This window comes from Gymnodraco acuticeps, unplaced genomic scaffold (genome assembly GCF_902827175.1).
Source record: "Gymnodraco acuticeps unplaced genomic scaffold, fGymAcu1.1, whole genome shotgun sequence".
Taxonomy (NCBI): Eukaryota; Metazoa; Chordata; class Actinopteri; order Perciformes; family Bathydraconidae; genus Gymnodraco; species Gymnodraco acuticeps.
The window spans coordinates 3454583-3480988 of record NW_022990135.1 but is presented as its reverse complement, the minus strand read 5'-3'; the positions used below and the strand labels follow the sequence as shown (position 1 = coordinate 3480988).

Genomic DNA, 26406 nt, shown 5'->3' with positions numbered 1-26406 from the left:
GATGGTGATCTGACGCTTGTCTTTTCGGGTGATGGTGATCTGACGCTTGTCTTTTCGGGTGATGGTGATCTGACGCTTGTCTTTTCGGGTGAATTCTCCTTATTACTCCATAGTTCTTTGTGTGGTTTTTGTCCAAATCCCTCGTCGTAATTCCCCTTGGATTTGAACAGTTGCGTGAAGTGTGGCTTGCAGTACATTCGTCCATGGAGAGAGGCATAGTTTCCAAGGCTGTAGAGGGGGAAAATAGGTTAAATAATGCAACAATAAAAGCAGAATAATGTGGTGCTCTGTGAGTTATCTTCACCTTAGTTTGCCTCTGCAGTGCTCGCAGCGAAAGCAGCTCTTATGGAAGTTGTGTTTGTCTGCGATCAGCGACTCCATCGGGTACACCCTCTTCCGACACACCCTGCACAGTTCGGACTCTGGAACTCGAATTTTCTGCAAAGAAATGAGGCAAAGCTTTAATTAGCAGGGTCATCATTTCCTGTTAATTTCCTGGTAGCAACCTTTTCATTTGGTACTAAATGAAAAGGTTCACCTGGTTCATTTATAATGAATGAATTCCAATGTATTGCTACCTACAGCGTTTTGGCTTAGGAACTCTTCCAACTAAGGAAGAAAACTAATAAAATAATTCTAGGTTAGTCAAATAAATAAATAGGTTTTTGAACACTTTGGGGATCATAACATGCATGTTGCGAGTCTTAAAAGCAAACCCAGTAAATAAATGATTAATATTCACTGCGGTTTAAGTACATTCTCCAAACTACATTTCCAAGGATTACTATCAAATTTAGAGAGCTTGTTCCAGGAAGGTTCAAATATTATAAGGGGATTCACATAACGTTTTAACATTTGATTCCCAATTGTTATTAGGGTTGACAGCAAACAAGCAATTAAGTGTATCATCACAGTCAGGATGCTTCTACGAAATTGTACTCCACTCTAATTAGTATCAGCATTGTTATTGCAATTCATTGTCTAAAAATAGCTTGTGTTTCAAGTTCTGAGAGTCGACTCATAATTAATTAAAAAATCTTTGAAAATGAAGTTAATTTAATGCTTACTTTTAAGTTACTTATTTTATTAATTCACAGCATGAGCAGGGAACAAAAGGTGAATCTTCCAGTGAAGTGTAAAAATTAATTAAATAGTTTTTCTTCTCGCTGGAGACATTTAAAGCCCTCCTCTGCACCACACACCCAGGCATGAGAATTATTAGTCCAATATGTCTCACACATCACAAGCATGGAAATAAAACCCTGTGAATATTAAAATATGCCAACCTGACAGCAAGTGAACTGCCAACAGCTCAGAGCTTCAAATAAAAGCACTTCAAAGAAAATCACGTCATGTAAATAAAAGTGTCAAACCAAAGTGAATGCTTCTTTTCTTGCCACACAATGCCTTAAACTTTGAACACACAAAGCATGTTAATCACACCGTCACGCTGGTTTAGTGTCCTCATGCTGCACAGCCTGGTTTACCCGTCACGACAGTCTGCTGCTGGTGCGTTACGATCTGGGAGGTCCTCTGCTCGGTGACACTGAAACCCAGGTTCTGGAACACTCCTTGGCTCTCGGCCCACGACTGCTGGAAGTTTCTCAGCAGTTCCTCGGTGGACGCCTCTGGGGGCACGGAGACCGCCTCGCCTCTCACCACATCGGCGTAGGACGGGGGGTTACCGCGGGTCACGGACTCCTCGCTCGTTGTCCCGTCTGTAATGTTCCCGAAGACGTCGACGGTGCAGAATTGCTCGGCGACCGCTGTCGTTTCCGAGTGACCCGCCGGCTCAGAAGGGGCGGACTCAGATTCTCTTCTTTCTATTTGTTCTCTGAGGTCTCGTGCCGCCTGAGAACCGAGCTCTCCCGTCTCAAACACATTCTTTATCGCCTTGACGTTGAATGTGGGGATTTCGTCAGATTTTGCCGGCTCATCCTCCGCGTCCTCCGTATCGCTCCCCAGCCTCTCCGTGATGACAATAGGCTCTTTTCTGTTGTAGACCTTTGGTTGGGGGGATTCAAATCTGTTGACCAGCTTAGACAGATCGACTCTTGGGAGATCCTGTTTCAGGAGTTCTATATTCACGCCCTCGGCCCCTTCCTCGGCCTCAGCTCCCAGACGTTCAGGGATATCAATGGGATCCTTACGCATGTACGTCTTGCTCACCTCCGCCTTCTGCGCCTCCTCAAAGAAAGACTTCTTATCTCTGACAGTCATCATGGAGTCCCCCATTTCTCCAACTTCCATCAACCCTTGCTCATCTCTCTCTACGGGAGTCTCCCTGTCGCTAAGAGAGGACGATAGCTCTCTTTCAGCTGCAATACACTCTGGCACCGGCATGGGAGGTGGTGGGGTGATGCCGCGAGAAAGCATGGAGGTGGTGTCCCTCAGTTTCACCAGCTTCTCTGAGCGGCTCATCGTTGGCGACGGCGTGGCCCTAAAGGGGGATGTGGGCGTGAAGGACTTGCGAGGAGGAGGCGGGGGCGTCCCGACTGACTTGTAGGGTGGAGGAGACGGGGTCACTCTGAGGGGCGAGTCGATCCTCCTTGACTCAATGCTTATAAAAGTCGGTGAAGGACTTCGGATGCTGGCTAACGGGGAGGACACCCTCTGATCCTCACTTATCTCCTGGTGCACTTTTCTCTCTTGGATTGACCTTTTCTCCTCCACCACCTTCCTTTCACTCTTGGACGAGCCGATACTGATCTTTGAAATCTTAGTGGTTGCTCCGCTGAAAACTTTTTTGTCAGGTTTTGGAGGCACAGCCGGCGGCGCTGACGGTTCTACTCTCTCTTCTTTCTCTTCTTTGTCTTTCACCTGCTTTTCCACGGTTGTCACGGTTTCCTCAAAAGTTGTGAGCTTTGTTTGAAAAATATTCTTCACATACACCATCATCTCTTTCAGCTTTTTCTTACTTTGTCGTTTAGTAATTTCGCTTAAATTCTTCTTCTCATCCGCGCCCATGGCCCAGTCAGGGACTTCGTTTATAATCATCCTGACAGCGTTGGAGTCTATTTTGCTTGGTGTGCCTTCCAGCTCTTTTATTTGAGCGAGCAGCTTTTGCATTACATTGCATTTCTCAAAATCTGTGATTTCTTCTGAAAGAGCCTCCTCTTTATGGGTCATTTTCCCTATTGCCTGTGCAGACACGTTCTTAGGCAAATCTTTTGACTTCACTGCATTTATCTGCATTTCGCTTGTTTCTGCTGCTCGTACATTTATTTGCTTTTGCACCTGAACGACCTCTTGCTTCTGCAGGCGTTGCTGCACCACCCTCTCAGTCACAACCACCTCCTCGTGTCTCTGAAAGCTCTCTGCCTTCATGCTCTGCTGGCTGTGGGAGACGGATGCATGGCCCTGTCCTTCATGAGCTGCTGCAGATGTTATCTTAGCCATCTTGGGTATTAAAACGGTAACCGATGGTGACAGCTGTACTCCAGCCTCATTCCTTTGCATCTCTGTCCCCTTTTTCCCTTGAACCTCCACTTCAATTTTCTCCATAGCTGGGGTCACATGACTTTTCTTCTCAATTAATTTCATTTCTGTTTTCATTTCAGTTTTTGCAGACGTCACCTGCTCGCTTTTCTGACTCACTTTTGTTTCACTCTTCTGTGAAACACTACTTTTCTCTTGCTGTAAATACACTTCACTTTTCATTGCGCCGTCCAACTTTTCCTCTTTCTTCTCTTTTGGCATCTTGAAAGTTTTCACTTTGAAACTGGGAGTTACCTTTGGGATCTTCGTGGGATGAGAGGGACTCATTTTCCCCTCCAGTGTCAGAGGCGCATTAATATTCTTTACATCTTCAGCTTTCAAAGTGACCGCACTCTGACTTTGTAGATTAGCATTTTCATGGACATCACTTTGTGTGGCAGTGATAGACCTGGAGCTGGATGTCTTAATACACTGCTGCTGCTCCGTGACAGAAGAAGTGACCACCTTTGAGCATGACTGGATTTCAATATTTGAGGCCTCACGATTAGACTGGGAAACGACGGTCTGATTCTTAGGTGCGGTTTGGCTCTTTTTAATGACTTCAGTTGAGGAAAGCATTTTTTCTGAGGAGTGCTCACTGGCAACATGCTTTTTATCTACGGACACACTTGAAGATCCTGTAGCTGATTTCTTAGTTACCACTGAGATCAAGGGTTTGCTCAAAGGGATCTGGGAAGGGGTTTTCTTGGGAGGCGGTATTCCTTCTTTGGAAATAGCCTTAGCTTCTTCGATCTTTGCGGCTTCCGTTGCCACTTCTGAGTCTGCTTTCTGTGCTGCGGGAGGCTCGGGACTACTGGCTGCAAAGGAGGGCAGATTAATTGGTGGGGACGTGGGAGTTGTGACAGTACTCCTCATGGACTCTTCTTTCTCCAACTGTAGGCGGTACCTTTCCTCTGCGAGCATGAGAGGGGTTTTAAATTTGCGAGCAAAAGGTCTAGATTTGGGAGGTTCGGGAGTTGGAGGCATTTTAATAGGAGGGACAAACACTCTTTTAGGCGGCTGTGGACTCTCTTTTGGTTTCATAGCTGGGGTGCTTGGTATTTTTGTTGGTGACATTGCTTTTGACTCAGACTGAATCTGTTTGCTTATTTCAATCTGTTTGGTTTCCTTTTTCACTTCTTGTACTTCTTGGAGCTGAGTTGGGGGTGGGGGTGGGGGTGGGGGTGGTGTAGGAGTGGGCTGCTTTTTCTGCCATTTAGATTTAACTTGTACCGGTAGCTTCAGTGTTTCTGGTTGCTTGGGCAATTTGAATAAAGGCTTGCCGACGGGTTTCCCCAGCTTGGCAGGGGGAGACTGGGGCAATGCATTAAGCTCTTGCTGAGAGGGAGGTGGAGGGAGAAAATCTTGCGGAGGAGGTGGAGGAAGAGGGAAAAAGTCAGGCTCAGACTTGCCGTCCATGGGAGGCGGCGGTGGAGGAGGTGGGAGGTCGCTGTCCTGCCTCATGATAGAAGGGGGGGAGGCTGGGCTCTCCAGCACTGGGGATGGAGGTGGAGGGAGGGAGAGCTCTGACTCTGAGGGTGGAGGCGGTGAAGAGGGAGGTGGGGGGAAGTGAATCTCCGGCTTGGCCTTCTTTATGACACTTTTCCCTTTCATGTCCAGGTTACGGTATTCACCCTTTATATTTTTCACGCTGTGTTTTTGTGTGATTTCCTTTTTCTCAGTTTGCTTTTGAGACATCTGCTCGGACACATTTTGCTTATGCACGACAGTCTTCTCCATCACTGTAGTCTGCACCTGTTTGATCGTCTTTGTTTCACATACTTGCTTGTTTGAAATGTTGCTCTGTGATGTGCTATGCACCTCTTTCATCACGCTCACATCGACTTCTTTCGCTTCCGTTTGATCATTATTAGTCATTTCTTTATGCTTTATCATAATAGGCTTGGGAGCTTGTATTCTCTGTGGGGGCAGCGCTTTGTGCTTCTGTTCTTTCATGCTCTTGTGTTGAGAGGCCCCAGTAGTATTGTCTGTTTTGGCTATAGTAACCGAGTGTTCCTCTTGGGTTATTACCTGCGTTTGCAGCGATTTGCTTTCGCTCTGACTCTGCGTGTGCTTCTGTGACTCACTGCTCTGAGAGAGCTTCTTCTCAGCGGGGGCTGGATTGACTGCCACACTCTCACTCTTGGCTTCATGGAAGCATTCATGCTCCGCTTGCTTTACAGTTAATGGATTCTTCACGGGCACTTTTGCTTTCTTGTGGGAACGCTTAGGATTTGAATATTGTTTTCTTTGCATTAGATTCTTTATTGCACCTTGAACGTCCCCTTTTAATACTTCCTCTTTTTCCACCAGTGTTGAATCTTGTCCTTCGTAGAGACATTTTATAGATGTTTTTACATCTCCTTCAATGCTTCCCCTGCGCTGCATTTTAGGAGAAGTCGTTGGCTCTAGAAAGTGCTGGATGGTGGCTCTAACATCCCCTTGTTCGCTCACTTGATGCTGGTAAGTCTTTTTCTCGCTTGTTGCTACATGTAAACTGTGCATGGCCATGTGGATGTCTCCTTTGAGGATTTCCTCTTTTTCCACCTCTTTTACAGCTTGCTTCGCCTCCTCTAGGGACTTCAGGGTTCCTTTGATATCACCTGGCACCAGATCTTCCACAGTCACTCCCGTATTGGTGGTTGCAGACTTCTCCAGTGACTCGAGGGCACCTTTGATGTCTCCCCTGACAATTTCAGGCTTTTCCATTCCTTTGTTTTGATGCTGCGACTCTTCCAGAGACCTTAGAGTAGTAGGTATGTCTCCCTTCACCACCTCCTCTTTGTCGATGACCACTTTCTGATTGATGGCATGGGTCAGTGAACTCAGGGCTGCTGTAAGGTCACCTTTAACAATATCCCTTTTCTCCAGGTTCTTGTAGGTAACAGCAGGCTCTGTCATAAAGACTTTAACATTGCTGTGAACGTCACCAGGAAGTATGTCTTGCTGTGCCACGGTGCGACCGATCTCCTGCTGATTCTTCCGCAGCAAGATTTTGGTCTCTCGAACGTCCCCACCGATGATATTCTCCTTTTCCACTATTTCCTTGACTGTTTCATCCATTTTGCTCTGAAGCTGCTTCAGGTAATCCAAGGCTCCCGACTCAATGCATGTGGAGTAAAAGCTGACATTTCCCCTTTCCGTGTCTCCGACCCTTATCTTTCTGGACTCTTCGGCTCCTGAGTTGGAGAGAAGACGATGAAGGGTTTTGCTTACGTTCCCATGAATGATATCCTCTTTCTCCGCGCTAGACCTCTCCCCTTTATTCAAAAGGGAATAAATAGTCATCCTCACGTCTCCTTTCTCATCCTCTTGAATCAGAATGCCATGCTTGGAGGAGCCTTCATTCTTGAGCAGATTGTTTACGGCCTCTTGAATGTCGCCGCGGATAATTTCCTCTTTCTCCACATTGATTCCCCTTTCCTGGGTGAGTAGCTGCTTCACTGTGGTGTTAATATTCCCCCGCTCCTCGCTGTCAATAGTTATCCCCCTTTCAGTGATCTCCCTACGGTTCAGGAGGTTCATCATTATGCTACTCATATCCCCTCTGATAATCTCTTCCCTTTGGATTTGGGGAGCTTCCTGGTTCATGAGTTTAAACTTTGCCATGCGGATATCGCCGATCTCATCTGCCTCGATAAGAACGCCCTGTGAGTCAACCATTTTCTGACTGTAAAGCTCCTCAAGTGTCTCTTTGACGCTTTTACCTATTATTTCTGTCTTTTCCGTGCTGCTCTCGTTGAAATCATTGAAGGGAGTTGATTCAAATAGCCATGTAGTGGTCTTCACATCGGCCTGTGGGATTTCCTCCTTGGAGACGACGAGCTCTGTTCCGTCAGTCTGTTTGATACTGTCAAGAGGCTGCTTCTCAAAGAGCCACACAGACTGTGTGACATCCCCCTTCATTACTTCCTCTTTTGTCACTCTCTCCATGCCATCGTACTCTGCGCCTTCACCGTGGATCTCATCCATCGTGCGCGTTTCAAACATCCACGTGGCAGATCTGACATCACCTTTTTGGATTTCGCTCACACTTACTGTTCTGATGTACTTCTGGGACATCTCATCAGTCTCAAACCGCTGCTTATTTGTCCTTACATCACCGCCTTGGATATCTTCAACAGTTTTTGACCTGGTTTTTATGTCTTCTGCAATTTCATCCAGGGGTTGCGTTTCAAACCTCCACCTCGCAGAGCTAACGTCTCCTTTGTTGATGCCTTCTTCAGTCACCGATTTAATAACATAGACCTGCTCTGAATCTCTAATTGAATCCAGAGGCTTTGTCTCAAACTGCCATCGAGCTCCCACCACATCTCCTTTAATGATCTCCTCCTTGGTGACTGTAGTTACTTCATGATAATGGCCCTCTTTGTCACAGATGGCGTACAGCGGCTGAGTTTCAAACATCATGGTGTAATTTTTCACATCCCCCCTCTCTTCTTTATCTCTAAAGATACTGGCGAGTTTAGAAATATCAGTCTCAGAGGACTCCTCTTTAATTTCATCCAGAGAATATGTCTCAAAAATAAAGCGACTTTTGCCAACGTCACCCCCCTGAACGTCAGTCACAGTGCGACTTTCCTTCGTCTCTGTGGAATCGTCACGTATGGCATCAATTGGCTGATTCTCAAACATATAGGTGCAGTTGACGACGTTCCCCGCCTGGATCTCCTCGGCCTGCTGCGTTTTCATCCTCTGCATTGTTTCCCCAGAAGTGGAGCTCATTATGTCAGAAGAGCTATTCTCAAAGATGTACTTCATCCTGGAAACATCCCCCGAGTCGATGTCAATCTTCGTGACCCTCCTGAAAGAACTGTCCTCCCCTGTGATGTTTTCCAGGTTCTCAGTTTCAAAGAGGAAGCGAGCCAGTCTGACGTCTTTTCCTTGCACATCCTCTTGATTCACAGTGCAGGTCTTCAGAATGGTCTCAGACTCTGTATGATCACGTATGTTGTCAAGTGTCTGGGTCTCAAAGAGCCAAGTGCATGTTTTGACGTCTCCTTTTTGAACTTCTTCGACATCCGCCTCACTCTTCTCCGTTTTTTCATACAGAACATCCATCGGTTGAGTCTCAAATAGCCACCTGCAGGTCTTAACGTCCCCTTTCTCAATTTCAATTTCTTCCTTTGTTTTTTGTTCTTCATCTTCAAAATGGTTGGAGCTTTTAATGGCATCAAGCGCTTGAGTTTCAAACAACCACTTAGCTGTTTTGACATCCCCTGACTGGACTTCCTGCTTTGATATACCTTTTATGATCTGAAACTTATTGAGGCTTTCATCAAACTCATCAATGGGACGTGTTTCAAACATCCATCTGCAGCTGCGCACATCTCCTTTCACAATCTCCTCCCGCCTCACGGTCTTTACCTCATGATAATGACCAAAGCTGTCTTGCATAGCATACATAGGGGTGGATTCAAAAAGAACTCTGTTGGATTTGACGGATCCACTTGTGACACCTTCAACTTGAATTCTCTGTGTTCCTTCACACTTACTTAAATCCATACTTTCAAACCTTTCTTTATAGTTTGTCACATCTCCTATTTCGAGAGCTTCAACGTTGACAGTTCTTGTAATCTCCCTCTTCTCCTCTCTTATATTCCCCAGGGGCTGGCTCTCAAAGACCCACTTTTGATGCCTCACATCTCCCTTTTCCTCTTCAGATGCAACCATTTTCTTGAGTTTTCCCACATCCAGCAGTTCCTTCAGATTTTCCATGGGTACTGTCTCAAACAGATGTGTGGCTGTTCGAACATCTCCTCCTACAATCTCCTCTGCAGCTAAAGGTCTAGCATTGGCATTGTCTTTCAGAGTATCCATAGACTGAGTCTCGAAAACCAGACAGTGCTTCCTGACATCTGCACCAATGATGTCTTCCTTTTGCATCCTGGAACTCTCCCATTCCTCATCCTTAATGGTGTCGAGGGTCTTTGTCTCAAAAAGCCATCGACCTTTGTTCACACCGCCTTGGACGTTGTCCTCCATGGATATGCCACAAATTAGCTTCACCATTGCAGGGTCTTTGCTAATCATATCCAGAGGCTGGGTTTCAAACATCCAGCGTGATGTCTTGACGTCTCCTTTCGCAGTCTCCTCCCTGCGGATTGTGGTGATCTCCAACATCTCTCCTGAATCCCCCCTAATGACACACATGGGCTGGGTCTCGAACATGCGAGTGGTTGTCTTCACATCGCCTTTGATTTCTTCCAGCTCAGACTTCAGGTTAAGGAAGTTGGTCTCCTCAATGGTTTCTGTTTTGCCCATTGAATCCAGATGCTGGGTCTCAAAGAGATATCTAGCAGTTTTCACATCTCCGCCGGTAATGCTCTTGGTGGCGACAATATCGGTCTCCTGCTCGTCTTCTTGGTAAATCTTATTCAGATAATCCAGTGGCTGCGTCTCAAAAAGCCAGGTAGCAGTGCGGACATCTCCTCTTGCGAGATCAGTCAATTTTTGCAACTGCTCAGCTGATTCAGTACCTTCTATCCCGAGAGCATCCATGGGCTTAGTCTCAAACATCCAAGCTGTGTGTCTGACATCTTTGCCCGCAATGATTTCCTGCTGGGCGATATTCCTCACCTCGTCCTCATCCAGGTTGTCATCTTTGATCTCATCAAGAGCCTTGTTTTCAAACATCCAGCGCCTGGACTGCACTTCCCCTTTAAGGACCTCATCCCACTCCACGGACTCTCTGTCGGAGCTCGAACCCCTGCTCGAGTCGTTGCCGTCATTTTCAAACAAATAGCACGCCTGCTGGACTTCTCCCACCAGTTCCTCGCTTTCAAAGTCCTTCTTTTCCGCTTCCGTGAGCTCCTGCAAGAAGTCCTCCTCCAGGTTCTTGCGTACGTCTGGATTCATGTGCTTGTAGATGCGCTTTAGTTCAGCCTTACTCTTGTGTTTAAAGTACTGCTCCTTAGACACAGTGTGCTTCTGTTGGGAGGCAGACTCTTGATGTTGGGAAGAGATGTACTCAGGAGTTTCCTGATACAGGTGCAAGGGTGGTGGAGGGAAGTGATCTGGCATCTCATAATCCATTGCAGAGGCAGAAGCTACTGATGAGGCAGAGGCCGTCTTTACGGAGGAGGACATGTCATAGCTTGTCTTGGTTGAGGCTTTGGAAGACTGATTAACTGGGGTCCATTGAAATTGGTTGAAATCCACATCAACCTGTGATTGGCCAGTGATTTTTGTTAAGGAGAGAGGGAAAGTAAAAGAAGTTTTGAAGTCAGGAAATGGAAATATTTGTATAGTTAAGATAAGGACAGCTTTGAAGTACAGAGAAGGAAGAATAGAAAAGGAAGTATCAGCTTTCAATTTAAAATGATAATCATGTCGTTTGCAGCTGAGTCAAATGTATATTCCAAATCTAGAAACAGCCAAACAAGACACGACACACTCCCAGTCTGTCAAACCCAGACATCTCCAGTTGTGTGTGTTCCTAATGACTCATTTGACTGAAAGATTCATTGAAAATCATTTTAACTTCAGACTGTAATGGGACTCCTTGTTTTAGTCTCAGTTTTCCTTTTATCACTGTGAAAGAGAACATTCAGTCGTTGCCTGTGTAATGATATGAGGTCTTTTATCCACTCCAATTATTCGCCATCAACTCATTGCATGGCCAATTTTCTTTTGATGATTTCACCATGTGGCCTGGTCTTTATAGAGATACCTCCCTGCGAAAAAGCCAAAGTACTATATATTTAGATAAACAGACTGCATCATTACCTTAATTTCCTTGGCTGGTGCGGCTCCCTCAATTGTTTTTTCATACTGCTGCTTCAAAGCCTGAGTGGAAACCTTTGGTAGGTCCTCGCCGCCGACGAGCATAACTGAATTAGACACAAGAAGAAGGCTGCCTCATTAAGTCATTCGCAGTGAGCGAGCTCAGAGGGATTTGGAAGAGAAATAAATCATTTCATTAAAACCTGAGTAGTTTTCATTTTCCAAAACCATGCAGCGGTGATTGCCCAATTTCCACTTTCCAATATTTTACATTCCTGACTGTGCCCTGATTAGATTTACTGCTATGCACCACAAAGAAAATCATCTGCACTCCAACTCATTTTCATAGCTCATCCCTTATTCAGCTGTAGAGGGAACAATCATTCATATAAAGGACACAAGCAGTGATGAAAACATACTAATTACAATATAAAAATCCATGAGGAATAACCTGTTTCATTGTAATGGTTCCCGTAACTGGCAGCCACATTGTTCTGGTGGACTCTTTCGTCATGGATCACCTGTGAAAAAAAGATAAATAGTTGGTTAGTATATTGCCAAATGCACTGTAGCTTCAATCAGGGACAAGTTAAAGCCGTAGCATAAGGCTAGTAACCAAAGAAGTGTTTCGGGTAAAATGCTACCTTACAGCTGTTGACCAATACTGAGGGGAACAGGAAGTACCTCTTGTTGACTGTGAAAGTGGCTTGTAGCGGGAACGACCTCTCTGGCACTGCTTCTCACCGTCACTTCTGAGGAGCTTGACACCTCCTGTCAAACAGAGAGAAAGTGATGACTCCCTGTACATGACACACACAGACAGACTGCCTGCAAGTAAGTCATTGTTGGATCACAAAAAAGCTTAATAATTCCCAAAATGTTGTCCCATAACAAACTAGATTAAATTCCAATAAAGGACCATTTTAGTCTTGGAGAGGAAAAGCAATAGATTCCCCAAAAAACGACTTGTGCCTGCAAGTGACATTCATGCAATTTGTATGAGATGAAGGAGAAGTATAATATTTTAAGCTTGTATCCACTGCTGTTAACATGAAAGATACATGGAGGCTCGGGGTGCTCTGTACTCCTGAAACCACTTATGTCAGAATAATAATATCCTTCCTGATGTACAACCGGTTATATCACCAGAGCTCGGATAGAACACCTGCTAGGAAGATTCGAGCGGAGAGTGGTTTGCTGTTAGCAGAGAAGCAATGGCTCGATCAAAGAGACACTTCCTCCTCACGAAGCTTTCTGTAAATTCTAGAATTCAACAAGGTCCTTGTGCGCTCGATGAATCCACTCTGCTTCCCGCCTGGATGAGCAGAACTGACCTCACTTCACTGAGACCGGGGCTGCTAACGTGTTCTGGCATTTCCCTCACGCACTCCATGACACCGCACATATTCGAGCAAAGTTCAAGGTGCCCTCTTTGATTTGACCTACAAGACGGCGCTCGCAGACACAGCAGCCAAGTGTTCCCAATAAAGGGCTGCAGTAGAATGGGAATCACACAGTGGCATTTCTATGTTTCACACTTTGCGGAGAGCTGGGGAACAGAAAGGACAGAGGTACTTTGTCTTCATGGTTCTGCTGAATTTAAATCATGGGCAGATTTAGAGACAATGGGTCCCTGGGTACAGCCATGCAAAAGACCCCTCTAGTTAAATACATTGGAGCAACATGTTAAGGTTTATTGTCGTTTTCTTTCTTGAATCTTTGTAGCCAATTGCTTTTCTTGTTAGAGTCGTTGTGAGTCGTTTTGTAGATTCGTGCTTCAAATAGTAGAAAGAAAAAAATCCTCACACTCTCCAATAAAGAATGTGTGATGATATTATCACACCTCAATAAAAAACTTCCCAGCAGCGACTGTGGCTCCATCCTCACCTGCACAGATCTCTGCTCGTAGTGGAACTGGGCGACGCTGGACTGAGAGGATGAGGAGGCGAACTCCTGGCTCTCAAACTGTTTCTTCACACTGGCCAGACCCCCCGGCAGCGAACAGGCCTCGGACTCATCCATCACCTATCAGGAGAAAACAGATCACATTAAACAAAGCTACAAATCAATCCGTATACATGTGTTGGATTAAACATGCTGTTACACGACATTATATGAGATTCAAGAGATTGGATTTGACCCAAGTGAACCATACTCTACCCCCATTGATTGTGAATATGTTATACATTACCTTATGCTAATGTGAAAGTGAATTATGCTAATGCTATGAAAAGCATTAGCAGTGTTGGAGGTCTTTTAAACGTGTCGTGAATGCTGTAATGGTAAAAGCAAAACAGTGGAGGGACATGGTTCCTTTAGAATCCTGGAGGAGGTGTAAAAGGGGATGTGTTAACATGTAGATTTAACAATACTGAGAGACAAGATAGAAGTCAAACTGATGTCTTTGTGATCTTTGTCAAGCTGAAAATAATTAAAACATTCAATTAAAGTAATTGTTTGTGTTTATTTCTGGGAATTTGAAGATATAAAGAAAGGTGGCAATTGTAATGGATTTTCTTTGTCTGCAACACAGAGTGAAACCTCGATAGAACATTCAGTTTCTCAGATTAGCCAGGTTAGTGGCACAAAAGAGCCTTTCAATACTTTGTATTGAGCTATAGAAGGAATTATATTTCAAACTGGAAAGAACATACGCCTGTTTTTTTTATTTTTGCAAAGACGCATTCCACGCCTCATCAGTACGGAGTCCTCACTCTGCTATATCGAGAATGCACACTGACTATTTGATACGATAATCTTCTTTTGGGATTGTCAATTACTTTTCTGATAAAACATTTATATGTAGGGCTCTGCATATATAGCTCCTTGGAAACTGCAATATAAAAAGGAGCTTTCTGCGTGTGTGTGTGTGTGTGTGTGTGTGTGTGGGTGTGTGTGTGTGTGTGTGTGAGTATGTGTTAATGTGGAACACACACCCACACTTGCCACCTTTCCTTTTAATGCAAATGAGGGCCCCAATGCAATTTGCAAGTTATTGCAGAGTCGTTCAGGTCAGAGACATTTGATGGCAGGGCACTGTGTTATCAATATTTTGAATACTGCTGGGTACAATAGCTGAATAATATAACATGAAGCCAACATCTCTCGTTTAAAATGACCGTCGTACACATTATGGACAGTGGGTTGGAAAAGTCTTCTAAACCTGCATTCTTTCTAATAGCCAGCAGGGGGCATCTTGTTGCTAAAAGAAGTCTGATTGTATAGAAGTCTATGAGAAAATAACCCTACCTCTAACATGATTAAACACTTTCCTGCTGAGTTTACGGTCTCAATCTCTAGTTTTAGCTCTTATCTATTACAGCCTGATGTTCATTTTGCAAGACATGGCTGCATTAAGAGAAAAGTAGAGGATAAACAAGGGTATATGTTTTAGGGTGTGGTTACTTTGACAGGTTGCTATCAAGGCTGGTTTGTGTGTTGCCTGTGTTTCTGTCAGTTTATGAAGTGAATCGTTACAATTTGATTTCCTAAAAATGACTTATTAACTCTTCAGCTGGACTTAGCTCCATCCTCTTGGAGGCCTCTGTATGAATAACAAGTAGAGATATGTGTTGGAGACAGGGCTTCTGGATGATAAAGTGGTCAGACTGACTGTGGTCCATCAAGGCTCCTGCTATCTTTACACACCTTGTCACTTTTATGGACATGCAGACAACAGCTGCAGAGGTGAAAACAAACCCCCCCCTCCCCCTGTCCGCCCTGCTGCCTGGACACACAGACTGTCAGGAGCCACCTCATGGGGGTCCGGGAGGTCAGCTATCTATGGTGCTAATTCATTATCAATACAAACATTTCATATACTTCATTTGAAAATGATATTATCAGATTCATCTGCAGATGAGTCGTTTTGTCTATAAAATGTCAGAAGAACGTGAAAGGTTATGGAAAGGACTTTAAATGTCTTGTTTGTCAGTCTAAAACCCAAAGTCATTGAATTTATTGTGCTATTAAACAGAGAAAAGCAGGAAGTGTCATTATTCTCCCTATTAAACGGCTTTTTTGGACATTTCGCAAGAGAAATCACTTTAACAATTATTTGTATTATTATCAATATTGATTAGTTGACTCATCTCTGCTACTCTATATGTCACACATACATTTAGACCATACAAATCAGGATAACTAAATGAAAAAAATAAAATAGTAGCCATAATTTTCTTTCTAGTCATTGAAGAAAAACTTTGGCTATCCAGCACTTTTGTACAATGACTGCAGCATGCATGTGTTCCCTCGTCATGTACAAAGAGCCCAGAAGGTGGCAGGTCGTCCTCTTTAAACCCTCCCAGTGTGGCCTAATGAGTAACAAGCTGAACATGAATTATTAACCTATAACAGACCAACAGATAGGAGGATACAATTCTTGGATCACTGCATTCAACAAGTGTGTCGAGCTTTTTACCTTTAAACTGTACAACGCAATGTGACATTGGAGCTGCAGAGTATACATTTAGAGCTGGCGATATTCTCTCTCTGTATCCGACAAAGCCCTGCTTGGATTTAACACCTGCTTTCTCATTACATTCTGGACAGTTTCCCCTGTCAGTGTTGAGTCAGCAGCGATAAATCAGACGCCGCAGATTTGTTCACAATTCCTCCTCCCGTTTAGGAACAAACACTCTCAGCTGCTTTGAATTCGCCTGCACTAAACCTCCCTTTGGTGTTTTAGTAAATAAGGAACAAGCTGTACGTGTAGAGGGAACGTTCTCTCAGCTAAAGCTTTTTTCTCCGTTTCAGATACCGGGCTGACTTACTGCAGTGGCCTTGGCTGACTAACTGCTCACACGTTTGAATTATTGGGTTCATAAAGTGCATGCAGGCTCTTCAAAGCTGCTGAGGCTTTTCTGTTCTCGGTAATGACTAATGACTCAGGGATAGTCAGACACATTTTTGTGTTTAATTAAAGTGTGAAGGCCTGCCGATGAGCTGGCTGTGTGAACACATCTGAATATGCTGCAAAACACACTTTTTCTCTCCACAGATGCATTAAAACGACTCTGACACGGTGATTAATGCTTTCTATAAAGACGTGTGTTTGTGTGTGTTTGTAGCATTCCCCGCCTGAATGTTGCCAGTGCATATACCTCATATAATAATCATTATGTAAGTATGATTTATTTTACTGTTGGGGATTTATAGTTGCTTTTTCATTAGATAATGATGGATAGCTGCGTATGATGGTCTCATAAAATGTGTTTTATGTGAGGTGATACTTTTCTAATGGTGTTTTATGGCCAGTCGTGAAAGAACTACTCAGACTCAAAAGAACATCTCAAATAATATAATGTATTAAAAATGTAACTGAAGTAAAAGTACAGAGGGATTATTAGCAGAATTTGTTCAAAGTATCAAAAGTCTCTCCTGTGACATGTCTCCATGCATTAAGGTTCAGAAAGCTCTTTATGTTTCTCATACAGCCTGTGCTGCAGCACCTCTTTTCACCCTCTGTCTGAAACCAGAGCCCAGTCTGCTCTGATTGGTTAGCTGGCCAGCCCTGTTCTGATTGGTCAAACGCTTAGCGATGTCATAAAACATCTCTGAAACAACCACAAAAGGTTTTGCGAGGCTTAATTATCTTAGTTACTTTTTTTTGTTTGTTGTTATACTAATTTCGGTCACAAGAGGCTGAAGTGAGCCATTAACCCATTCAGTAAATTACCTTTACTCATTTTTCACCTGCAAGAAAGATCAACCTGGAAAACATTTTTGTTCCTACTGACTTGCCTCTTAAGGCTTCCTTATTTTGTTCAATGACAAAACCAGATAAAAAGGAGTCTAAACGTGTGTTGAGAACCAAACGATGTATCATGCGGACACAGCAGCCCTATAAGAAATGACAAGTTACATTATTCCCACTGGCTCCCGTTCACACCCCCAAGGTTTAGTTTTCCCACCCAGTGCTGAGCCTTATGACACTTTGACAGATAATGCTACCATCGAGCAGATCCCTATGGCACTGAGTAGCCTTCAAGCAAGACAGTGTTCAGTGACAGCTCATTTAAGCTTTAGGGAGAAATGGATGGTCATACACATCAGCAGCTATACTGTCAGTTTAACAATTACATCGAAACGTGCCTGTGTATCCTTACGAGCATCTCTCCTTTTCACCCATGTGGAAGTATCGTCTTACCGCTGCAGAGGAGGAGCTGCTGGTTTCTTTCTTGGACACGGCCGCCTGATACATCGCCAGACGCTCCTTCACCGACACCGACTCGCCCTCCTGCTCTTCCTCAGGACGTCCGGGTCTACCTGCAGCTGCACAAACACAAAGAAACAACCGTTATCTTAGCAACAAATCATCACACAAGTAGAGGAATTAAACCAGATGTAGTGGCGTCTAAAATATGAAAACAAATGTGACCTTTTTGTAACCTCCCTGTTTATGAAAAGACATCTGCATAGTTGTAGATACTGTAAATGGGCCAGAGGCAAACAATCAATAACAAATGTGGACACGAAACTGAAATGAAACCCTCATCAATCTCGAAGCTCTGCCGTGCGATACTTCATATCGCTCCGCACATCCCCAAGGATAGCCAATTAAAGAAGACCACTGATTTCACATTTGACTTTCCTTCGCTACAAAGCATCATTAGGCCACAGAGAAGACTCCATTAAGGCTCAGCGTACACCCACACTGGACCTTTTTCGCTCTTGGCATGTTCTCTTTCTCTGGGAAGCAACACCGTGGGATGGTAGAAGACCCAAAATAGAAATGATTCTCTCTCTTATTATTTGCTCACGCTGCAACCTTTTGACATTTTGACACCTCCTCCTTGTTGTGTATTTCTACTAGATGATTACATATTTGCTTCACATGTATTTACTAGTTTAAGCTCCACTGCAAGTAGAGGTCAGAGTGAATTATACTTGATGACTGATTGTAGAGTCTTAAAGCAGCTGCTTTTTGAATGCATTAGGCTCCAGTGAAGGTCTTCTTTCTGCTGTGGCGTTATGGAGCTTAGTAACAGTTACAATGCAGAGCGGTGTAGTACATACTGTTCATGCTTGGCGTTACAAGGCCAGCTATCTAAACACTTCTCTTAGCTCACTTATAGTATGTCTATGACTACACCGGCTAAATATAGCCACCTTTTGGTATCTATACTATCAAAAATATCAATCACCTTCAACTAGTTAAGGCTCTTTCTGGATTTCCTATACACGTTTCATGAATAAGATGGAGAAATGGGACTCTTTTGGGGTGATGGACAGCTTTGTTCCTAAACCTAGCCAAGTACTGCTGTTGGCTAAACAAGATCTTTGTTTCAATCACCATGTCAAACGGCGTTTGTCTCACACTTTTGCAGGTAGGTGCCTTTTGGTCAGTCTGAAGTATCAATTAGATGATGATGATGATGATGAGGATGATGATGATGATGATGATGATGATGAGGATGATGATAACAACTAAGAACAGCCATTTTGTTGGTTGATAATGTTCAAAATGGAAATGTTTCAATAACTCGTAACTGAATGAAATCCTGTACAATCCTGAAAATAAAATATCAAAAAAGCACACAAGTGCAGAGAAAATAGGACGACACTAAGGGAACAATTGTAAGCTCCAGAACATTAACAGTGTTAAGTGTTAGCGGTAAGCTCCCCAGATACAGTTGTTTACCTACTAGTCCTGCAAATAGCAAGTTCTAGAACAATGCACAGGTGAATTTAATTGTGCCCTTACTGGTGTGACCTTAATGCAGACGAGTCAAGAATGACTCCTCATGTCACCAATTTTAGCTTTCTGCTACGTCCGGCATGTAGGTGTAACCAATAACCTGTCCGAAATAGGCTTCCCGAGACATCCGAAAATAAGCAGGGGTGTGCGTGCGTGGTAACTTATTACTGGCTCGATGACAGAAACACAAGGATAATGCCCTCATTTATCACCGGAGACAAATGATAACGTCACGGTCTGGCGCTGTCAGAGAGGCAGAGACGGAGAGAGCGGTGACAACAGCTCTGGATATCTCTGGCTTCTGACATGGGAATGCCGTATGCAAAGCTGCCATAGCATGGACGTGAGGTAACTAGGGCTCTGAGGGGAGGGGGGGGCTGCCTGGAGAGAGAAATATCCCGGGCCTTTTTATAACCCGGCTTTGTCTGCAGCGTCATGTTCCCTTCTGAGAGCGGAAGTGCGTGGTAGAAAACAAAAATGGAAGTCACCTTCTCTCAATGCTGCCTCTAATGAGTACTGGCACCATCAGATGTTAAATAAGCATCAATAAAAGCTTTCAAACACTGGCTCTGTATACAGTGTGCTATTGATATCAGAAGAACTTTTTCACAGGCTTACACTTATAACCTTCTCTGCTTTTGACGGAGGCATATTTACCTCCACACTCAATAAAACTCTCTGCTTCTAGCTTTTTATCTCTTAAATGGCACAGTGGCAGCTCAAGTGATGGCAGGGGGGGGAATGGAAGAGGGGAGAGTCAACAGGGGAGGCCATGCTGCTGCCGCCATGCACGACTCACTGGCTATATTGAGCCGAGCCTGGAGCTATTGACCCCCCTGTCACTGGGTCTGCTGCCTGCACTAAAGCGATCAGAGGTGAGGTGTTACACCCCAGAAGAAAGAGTTTGAGGTTGTGTCCAGGAAATAGAGAAAACAAGAGTCATTTCAAAGTATATGATTGCAATAGAAGGCAGCATGGCTCCGCAGCTCAGAGCTGAATCATGGCCCGTAGATCTGTGTGGAGCAGAGGCCGTCCCCTAATCACAGAGGTGTCGCTCCCTCCTCTGCCCCCTCCTCACAACGAGAGCCTTAAGCAATCCAATTTTCGGTTTAGCACTTTCTGACCAAAGCTTTTTGGCTGGCGAGGTTTGAAAGGAGAACCAAATCGAGCTACACTAATTGAAATGTCAGCCGCGGAGGGCGATTTTTTCCTCACCGAAAAAGGGAAAGAAAAAAACAAAAAACACAGCCGCAATAATTGAGCTGTCAAATATATCAAAATAAGTTCTTTACATAGAGGCTGGATGGCCCTACGGTTCTTCCTTATGCTAGGCTAAGCACTTTGTCTACCATTTGCTAAGCCTTCAGAATATTCCAGATCAGATTGCTGCCGGTGATGTCTAGTGGAAGGAAACAGGAAGGGCCCATGCATGTTTTATGACAGTGCACAAATCCTAGAGGAATCCTTGAAACAAACTGAAATATCATGTTTCATATCTCCAGCACCTCATGTTCACTTAATTCCCATTTTACACCAAAGATTGCTCATGTCTGCGCTGCCTGGGCACATCAAACCAATTCATTATCAAGCTAAAATGTCATCTACTATTCCCAATTTGTCTCCTTCCACTTTGGCGCTTGGGTGGGAAATCCTTTTAAAAAGAGCTATGCAGGCAGTTATGTTGAAGCCTTGTAATACTGATAGTCTGCAAACATTGCTTACCTTCTTTAACCGTGTAGTTTGCTCTGTAAATCACACAACAATAGAATCCAACAGAATACAAAAGGGTGTTGAATCTCCAGAAAATGTAATCGGCTTAGTCGCCCAGCGTTAACCCGACAAACACAGCAGATCCTGGGCAGAGAGACGGAGAGGCTTGGAGACCAGCTCCAGCAGGGTGCTCTACTGTGCAATGAGGCCCAGGCGTCCAGCAACAGCTGATTTTATTTTAGAAGTCCCTGTGGTAAAAAAAAATAGGAGTGACTTGGGGGAAGGTGGATGTGGGTTGGCCTTTTCTTAGTATTGAGTATCGAGGTACCCAACATGCCCTTAACCTTATGTCACAGGAGTCTTATGGACACAGATGCCTCACACTGTGAGCTGGAAAACTGAAACTTAGTACATCCTCTATTTGTCATGTAATACCACTGCTTGTTAGCATGGGACATATGGGGGTATTTCATGATTCACAGGGGGAGATTCACACATTGCTTCACAGACATTGGGAAAGTCCGCACATTATATCACCAAATATTGGGAGGAAGTTACTATTATTTTGTTTTCAGATTATTTGTGAAAGCAAGGCTGTCTCCCTGTGCTCCAAATCTTTATGCTAAACTAAGCTAAGTAAAACCAGCTAACAGCTAGCTTCGTATTTAACATGTCAATCTTCTCAAGTAACTCCAAATAGTAAAACACAGCATGTTTTCTCTTACTGTTCCTTTAATAGCTGGTAATAAATATATACTTATTATAGCAATATACGCTACATATCCTGCCTCTCTATGTAAAATATTGATTATTGATTCATGAGCTCAACTTCATTTATGATGTGTTGCTACGTCAGCTTCATCTGAAATATTCCTTTAACACCTTGATAGTATAGCTCTTAAACTTCAATGTGTTCAAAACCTGTCGTTGTATAAGTCTGAGAGACATGCTCACGATGTCCTTCTTAAATTATATATTGCCTGTGAAAGCGGCTCAACTTTTTTTTTGATGTGGTAAATGATTCAGAACATTCTGCCAAGAGGAGTTGAGTGTACCTTTCTAGGTGATACCGTTCGTCCTTCGAAAAACCCTCGTGTACACTGTATGCCTTCTATCAAGATGTGCTTTTTCAATGACAATGGGAATGTAAGGGACTCCAACCAAGGGAAAAGTGGGGATTCAGAGAAATGCAAGCTGTGTATAGGGACTTACTTGAGCAAGAAACCTTGAACTGTTAAGATAATCAGTTTGGAGAAAATAGAAAATATTTCCTTTCTTTCTGCCTGTTTTTTCACCTTGGATGTATTTCGCCCTTAACCAATGATAAAGGCCCTCTTTCAAACCAGTGACCTTAATAATAATAATAATACATTTTATTTCTTTTGCGCTTTTCTTGAACCCAAAGACGCTTTACATTTGGGAGGGAGGGTAGACAAACATGACCTTATGTTCATTCTATTTCAACCTACCTCTTCTTTGACATTACAAGAGAACATCTAGTTTATATAACCCTGCAGGTAAAATGTAAGTCTATTCTCTCCATATTATTTGCTGTGATCATGACGGTTTATATGAAACACAAGCCCGCCCTAGCACATGGACGAGAGGAAAGCGTGGTTATCAGGCTTGTAGGGAAGCTGCTCTCTGCTGATAATCCCACTGAAATTGCACATGGATTTCCTGTTCCTAAAGCGGAAAATAATCATACTCCTGTAGAATACCTAATGAACGAGCCTGAGAATATCCCAAAAATCCATTAGTGAGTACATATTCATGTGAGTCTCAAACTCAAAGAACTTTCAGAAATTACAAAGTGCTGATTACTCTTTACTTTATTCGAGTAAATTGCCAATAAAAAGATGTACTGTTCCGTGTTATTACAATGTCTGGGTTGGGTAGGAATGTGCTAATCAATGCTAATGACTAAAAGGGTATTTAACCTTGTGAGAACAACATTTCAAAACTTTCCCAATCCCTAGCAATTCTTTTTTGGCCTTGTATTGATACGATAAATAATTTACAATAACGGAAGGACATTTAAACTCTAAAAAGGAGAACCAGTTAAGATACACAATACAAACAGGGAAACAATCTCTCACAGAAGAGGACTTCCCCTGCGATGGCTGGGTGAACAATCAATGTGTAACTTATTGAGCTTTAGAGGGTGGATTTGAAAACTTTGGACGGATCATTGAATACTAAAATGTTAAACTCTTACTTTAAAGTGAGGCTATGGGACTTCTGCTAACCACTGCACCATTTAGTCTCCTAAAAAACAAGTCTACAATCCCAGCAGGAGAAACAAAGAGACCTTTTTGTTATCAGTACATTTTTGATTTTAGGAAACATTGCCAGTGACCTTTTCAAAAAAGCACTTAGCTCTGCAACCTACCTAACAATGCTTGCTTTAGCTGTTGTAAAATCACTGTGACTAACAGCCTCTCGTGTCTATTTATTTAAATAACAATTGCTTGGGTAAACAGTGCAGTCACAGTTAAGGTGGAAACGAAGATATTGATCGTGCAATCATAATAAAAGGTTAGATTAAAAAGGACTTATTTGCTCATAAAGGATTTAGATCTACAAGTTTCAATGTCAAGGGTTTCAGATAGTATCACAATCCATGCTAAAGCTCTTAAGTGAGAAGATATTGTTTTGTCTGTATCAGCCTAACAACAACACACAACATTGTCAAACTTCAATTTCCAAATCCCACATATCAATCATATCTTACGAGCTCATTTGTGTCCACTAATAGTAGCTAAGCGGATCAAAACTGAAACTGACATGACGGAAATCTTTGTTTTTTCTTAGGATAATATAATAAAGCCATAATCATTTGGCAGGCAAATCTGGGAGGAAATTAATTAAAACAAAAAACGTCTTTGGCAAAGCCAGCTCAAATTGGCAGCATTTGCAACAAAAGATCTTGCAACTTTAAAATAGGCATTCCTATTTAACTCCGCTGAAGTGTGTTCCACAAATCCAGCCGCGGTGATTCTGGTGTAATATGAGGAAAAAAAGTAAACAAGGATGCAGCATGGAGATTTAGAGGTGAGCTTTGCATCCGTTTAAAGAGCAGTTATTTAAACATCGCGGCTTTGCGGGGGAATCTCCTGTAGCCCCCTTTGTCATTTGACCTGGCGCATTGCGCGCTGCCGTCAGTGACATCTTGTCAGCAGAGACCAAAGCCGTCGCTCAGTCAGGACAACAGGATTGTCAAGAAGCGCCAGGTTTAGACACGGCACGGAGATTTAGAGACTCGCAGAGCGGCACGAAAGCCTGACTGATCTCAGGTAGAGATGGAGAGGCTCTCAGTCATCGTGTGACAATATACCGTATGCATGGTTGACCATATGAGTGTGTGCGTGTAAATATTTGTGTTCAACCTCGATACCACTTTGAGGGCTGTCAATGCTTTAGATTCTCCCCCTCTACAATCATCACCCCTTGTTTTTCCTATTTTCCATTTGCATGACATGCGTGACATTGCATGACACTTGTGTTGCCAATGCGTAGAGCAGGAAATGAAGGACAAAGGAAAAAGACAACAAGGGGAGTAAGAAAGTCATTATCAACAGTGGCTGTCATAGTTAAACTTAACAACGCAATTATTGAGGCCATCAGATTTCACGATGGCAAAATATTGCATGCGCTCTCAGCTTATTTTAGATGCATCCTTAGCCATTTTCTTTCTAGAACCAGGCTTGGGGGAAGGTATCAACGTTAATGTTCTTTGTCCAAGACAATTACTTGCCCTACAAATTGTTTAGAAGGAAGCAAGATGGCTCACTCCTTACCTACATCTGTCTGCTCTTGACAAAAAAGGGATGCGTCTAATTTAGGCGGCATGTTGTATTTCGCCAAGGGTAAGTAAACCGACACAACTCCCTTCCTAATACATATTTGATATTACTGCGAAAAACATTCATTTTAAACAACTGCATGTATTCAAGTTACTTGCCAAACACAACATTTGAACTTATCATAACATTGTAATTGACCTTTGCCCAATACTAATCTTTTATGGATAGAGACAGAGAGCATTGTACTGTAAGTCAATGCAACCTATGCTTCGTTAGCTGTTAGCAGGACTGTGCACTCACTGAATAGCTTACGTTATAGCCGTCCTCCTTCCTCCTTCCCTACAAGCACAATTGGGATTTTAAGTTTTAATAGTTGTACAGAATTTGGATTTATCCCAATTTTTTAATGGTTCAATAATTAGCATCATACTGTGATACCTGCGAGGCCAATGTGTTCGGACTTACTCCCCTTGGTTTGTTTGTGATCGTCAGCCAGTTAAATAAAAAGGAGTGTACCTTGCACTGTAAGCTCCATCTGTGTGTACACCGCTATCAGTGGAAAACAAACTGGAGGTAGCCACCGCAGTATCACAGTAATGGAAGCTCAGTATCTAGCGAGCCCCCAGCTTCCCATTTAAAAAGCTGCCAGGGAGGGAAAGCCTTATCTGGCAACAAACTAGTTTTCAAAAAGCTGCTTTCTGCCCAATGTTTATCTCGCAGAGAACAAATGGAACAACACATTGCATTATCCGAGAGGCAGCCTCGGGTGTTTAGCTTGACGGAAGAGAGTAGCCCTGATGCAATCAGAAAGCCGCTTGTCATATGTTATAATCCTTCCGATGTTGCATCACACACTTTTGAACTCTGTTTTAAAAAATTAAAGAGTACTCACAAAGAGTGGTGTCCTTAGGTGAGGCCATGGTGTGATCTGGTGATGGTTGAGCCTGTGTGACACTACCGGGCGACACTCTTTTGGACGAGGAGGTGCTTGTCACTTCCTGGTTGAGAGAAAGATAAAGAGCTATCAGGGAAAACACCTGTGTTTTCTCAACACGTAGATGGAGAGGTGACGCCAAGGGTCATCAAAACCAGCTGGCTGTAACCCATGCACACCCTAGACACTCATGTACTGACATGGATACACATGCTACTACACATACCTTAAGTATGAAAAATGATACAGTCAAGTGACATTCAAGCTGTGGATTCCAGCAAAACTTTGTTGCTGTTGCCTGAGCTACACACACACGCCCACACACACACATCTGCACGTGTAAAGAGAGACGACCTTGAGCACAATGTGAGCAGCAGGCTGGAAAGTTAGAGCAAACAGCACGTGGTTGAAAATTAATAGAGCCACTCTAGCAGTAAGAAATGCGTGTTTTCACTGGCTTCTATTGATAAAAGCTACAACATTGGCTAATTGCATGTCCTCGGTGCACACAGGCTGGCTGTTCCCTTGGAAGCGTTTTGTCAGCAGGTGCAACACATCCCTGCAGGGAACAAACACACCTGTGTCTGTAAGTGTGTGTGTGCACAGGCGTGTGTGTGTCTTTACAAATGTGAGGGTGAGTGTTTCATTTGCAAATCAAATGTACTCCCAGTAGCGTTTTTTCAACAGTAACCACACACACACACACACACACACACACACACACACCTTTGTATGTGTAGTTTCCTTTTGTCTCTCAAGAAAGTGTCAACCATAATTTAAAAAATGCACCAAAGGACAAAATCCCATTTAGCAAATCCCCCAAAAACACAACATGCATAGTTATTTGCATAATTTATCACACACACACACACACACACACACACACACACACACACACACACACACACACACACACACACACACACACACACACACACACCACACACACACACACACACACACACAACACACACACACACACACACACACACACACACACACACACCCACACACACACACACACACACACACACACACACACACACACACACACA

General features: G+C 43.5%; 1 protein-coding gene across 7 annotated transcripts in view; it reads right to left on the bottom strand.

Moving 5' to 3' along the window:
* Positions 1-26406, bottom strand: part of xirp2a (xin actin binding repeat containing 2a) — a 56799-nt gene continuing 30393 nt past the window's right edge. For 4 of the 7 annotated variants that reach the window (XM_034217000.1, XM_034217004.1, XM_034217003.1 and 1 more), the window contains 9 exons: positions 25310-25415; positions 17351-17475; positions 13090-13227; positions 11887-11973; positions 11654-11723; positions 11206-11309; positions 1488-10644; positions 305-438; positions 1-228 (listed from right to left, as the gene is read on the bottom strand). In XM_034217000.1, coding sequence (XP_034072891.1) covers positions 344-438; positions 1488-10644; positions 11206-11309; positions 11654-11723; positions 11887-11973; positions 13090-13227; positions 17351-17475; positions 25310-25415 — 9882 coding nt within the window. In that variant the 3' untranslated portion in view covers positions 1-228; positions 305-343. Of the gene's footprint in view, positions 229-304; positions 439-1487; positions 10645-11205; positions 11310-11653; positions 11724-11886; positions 11974-13089; positions 13228-17350; positions 17476-20623; positions 20794-25309; positions 25416-25577; positions 25676-26406 lie in introns of those variants that run through there. The other 3 variants (XM_034217005.1, XM_034217007.1, XM_034217008.1) reach the window with 3 other exon arrangements.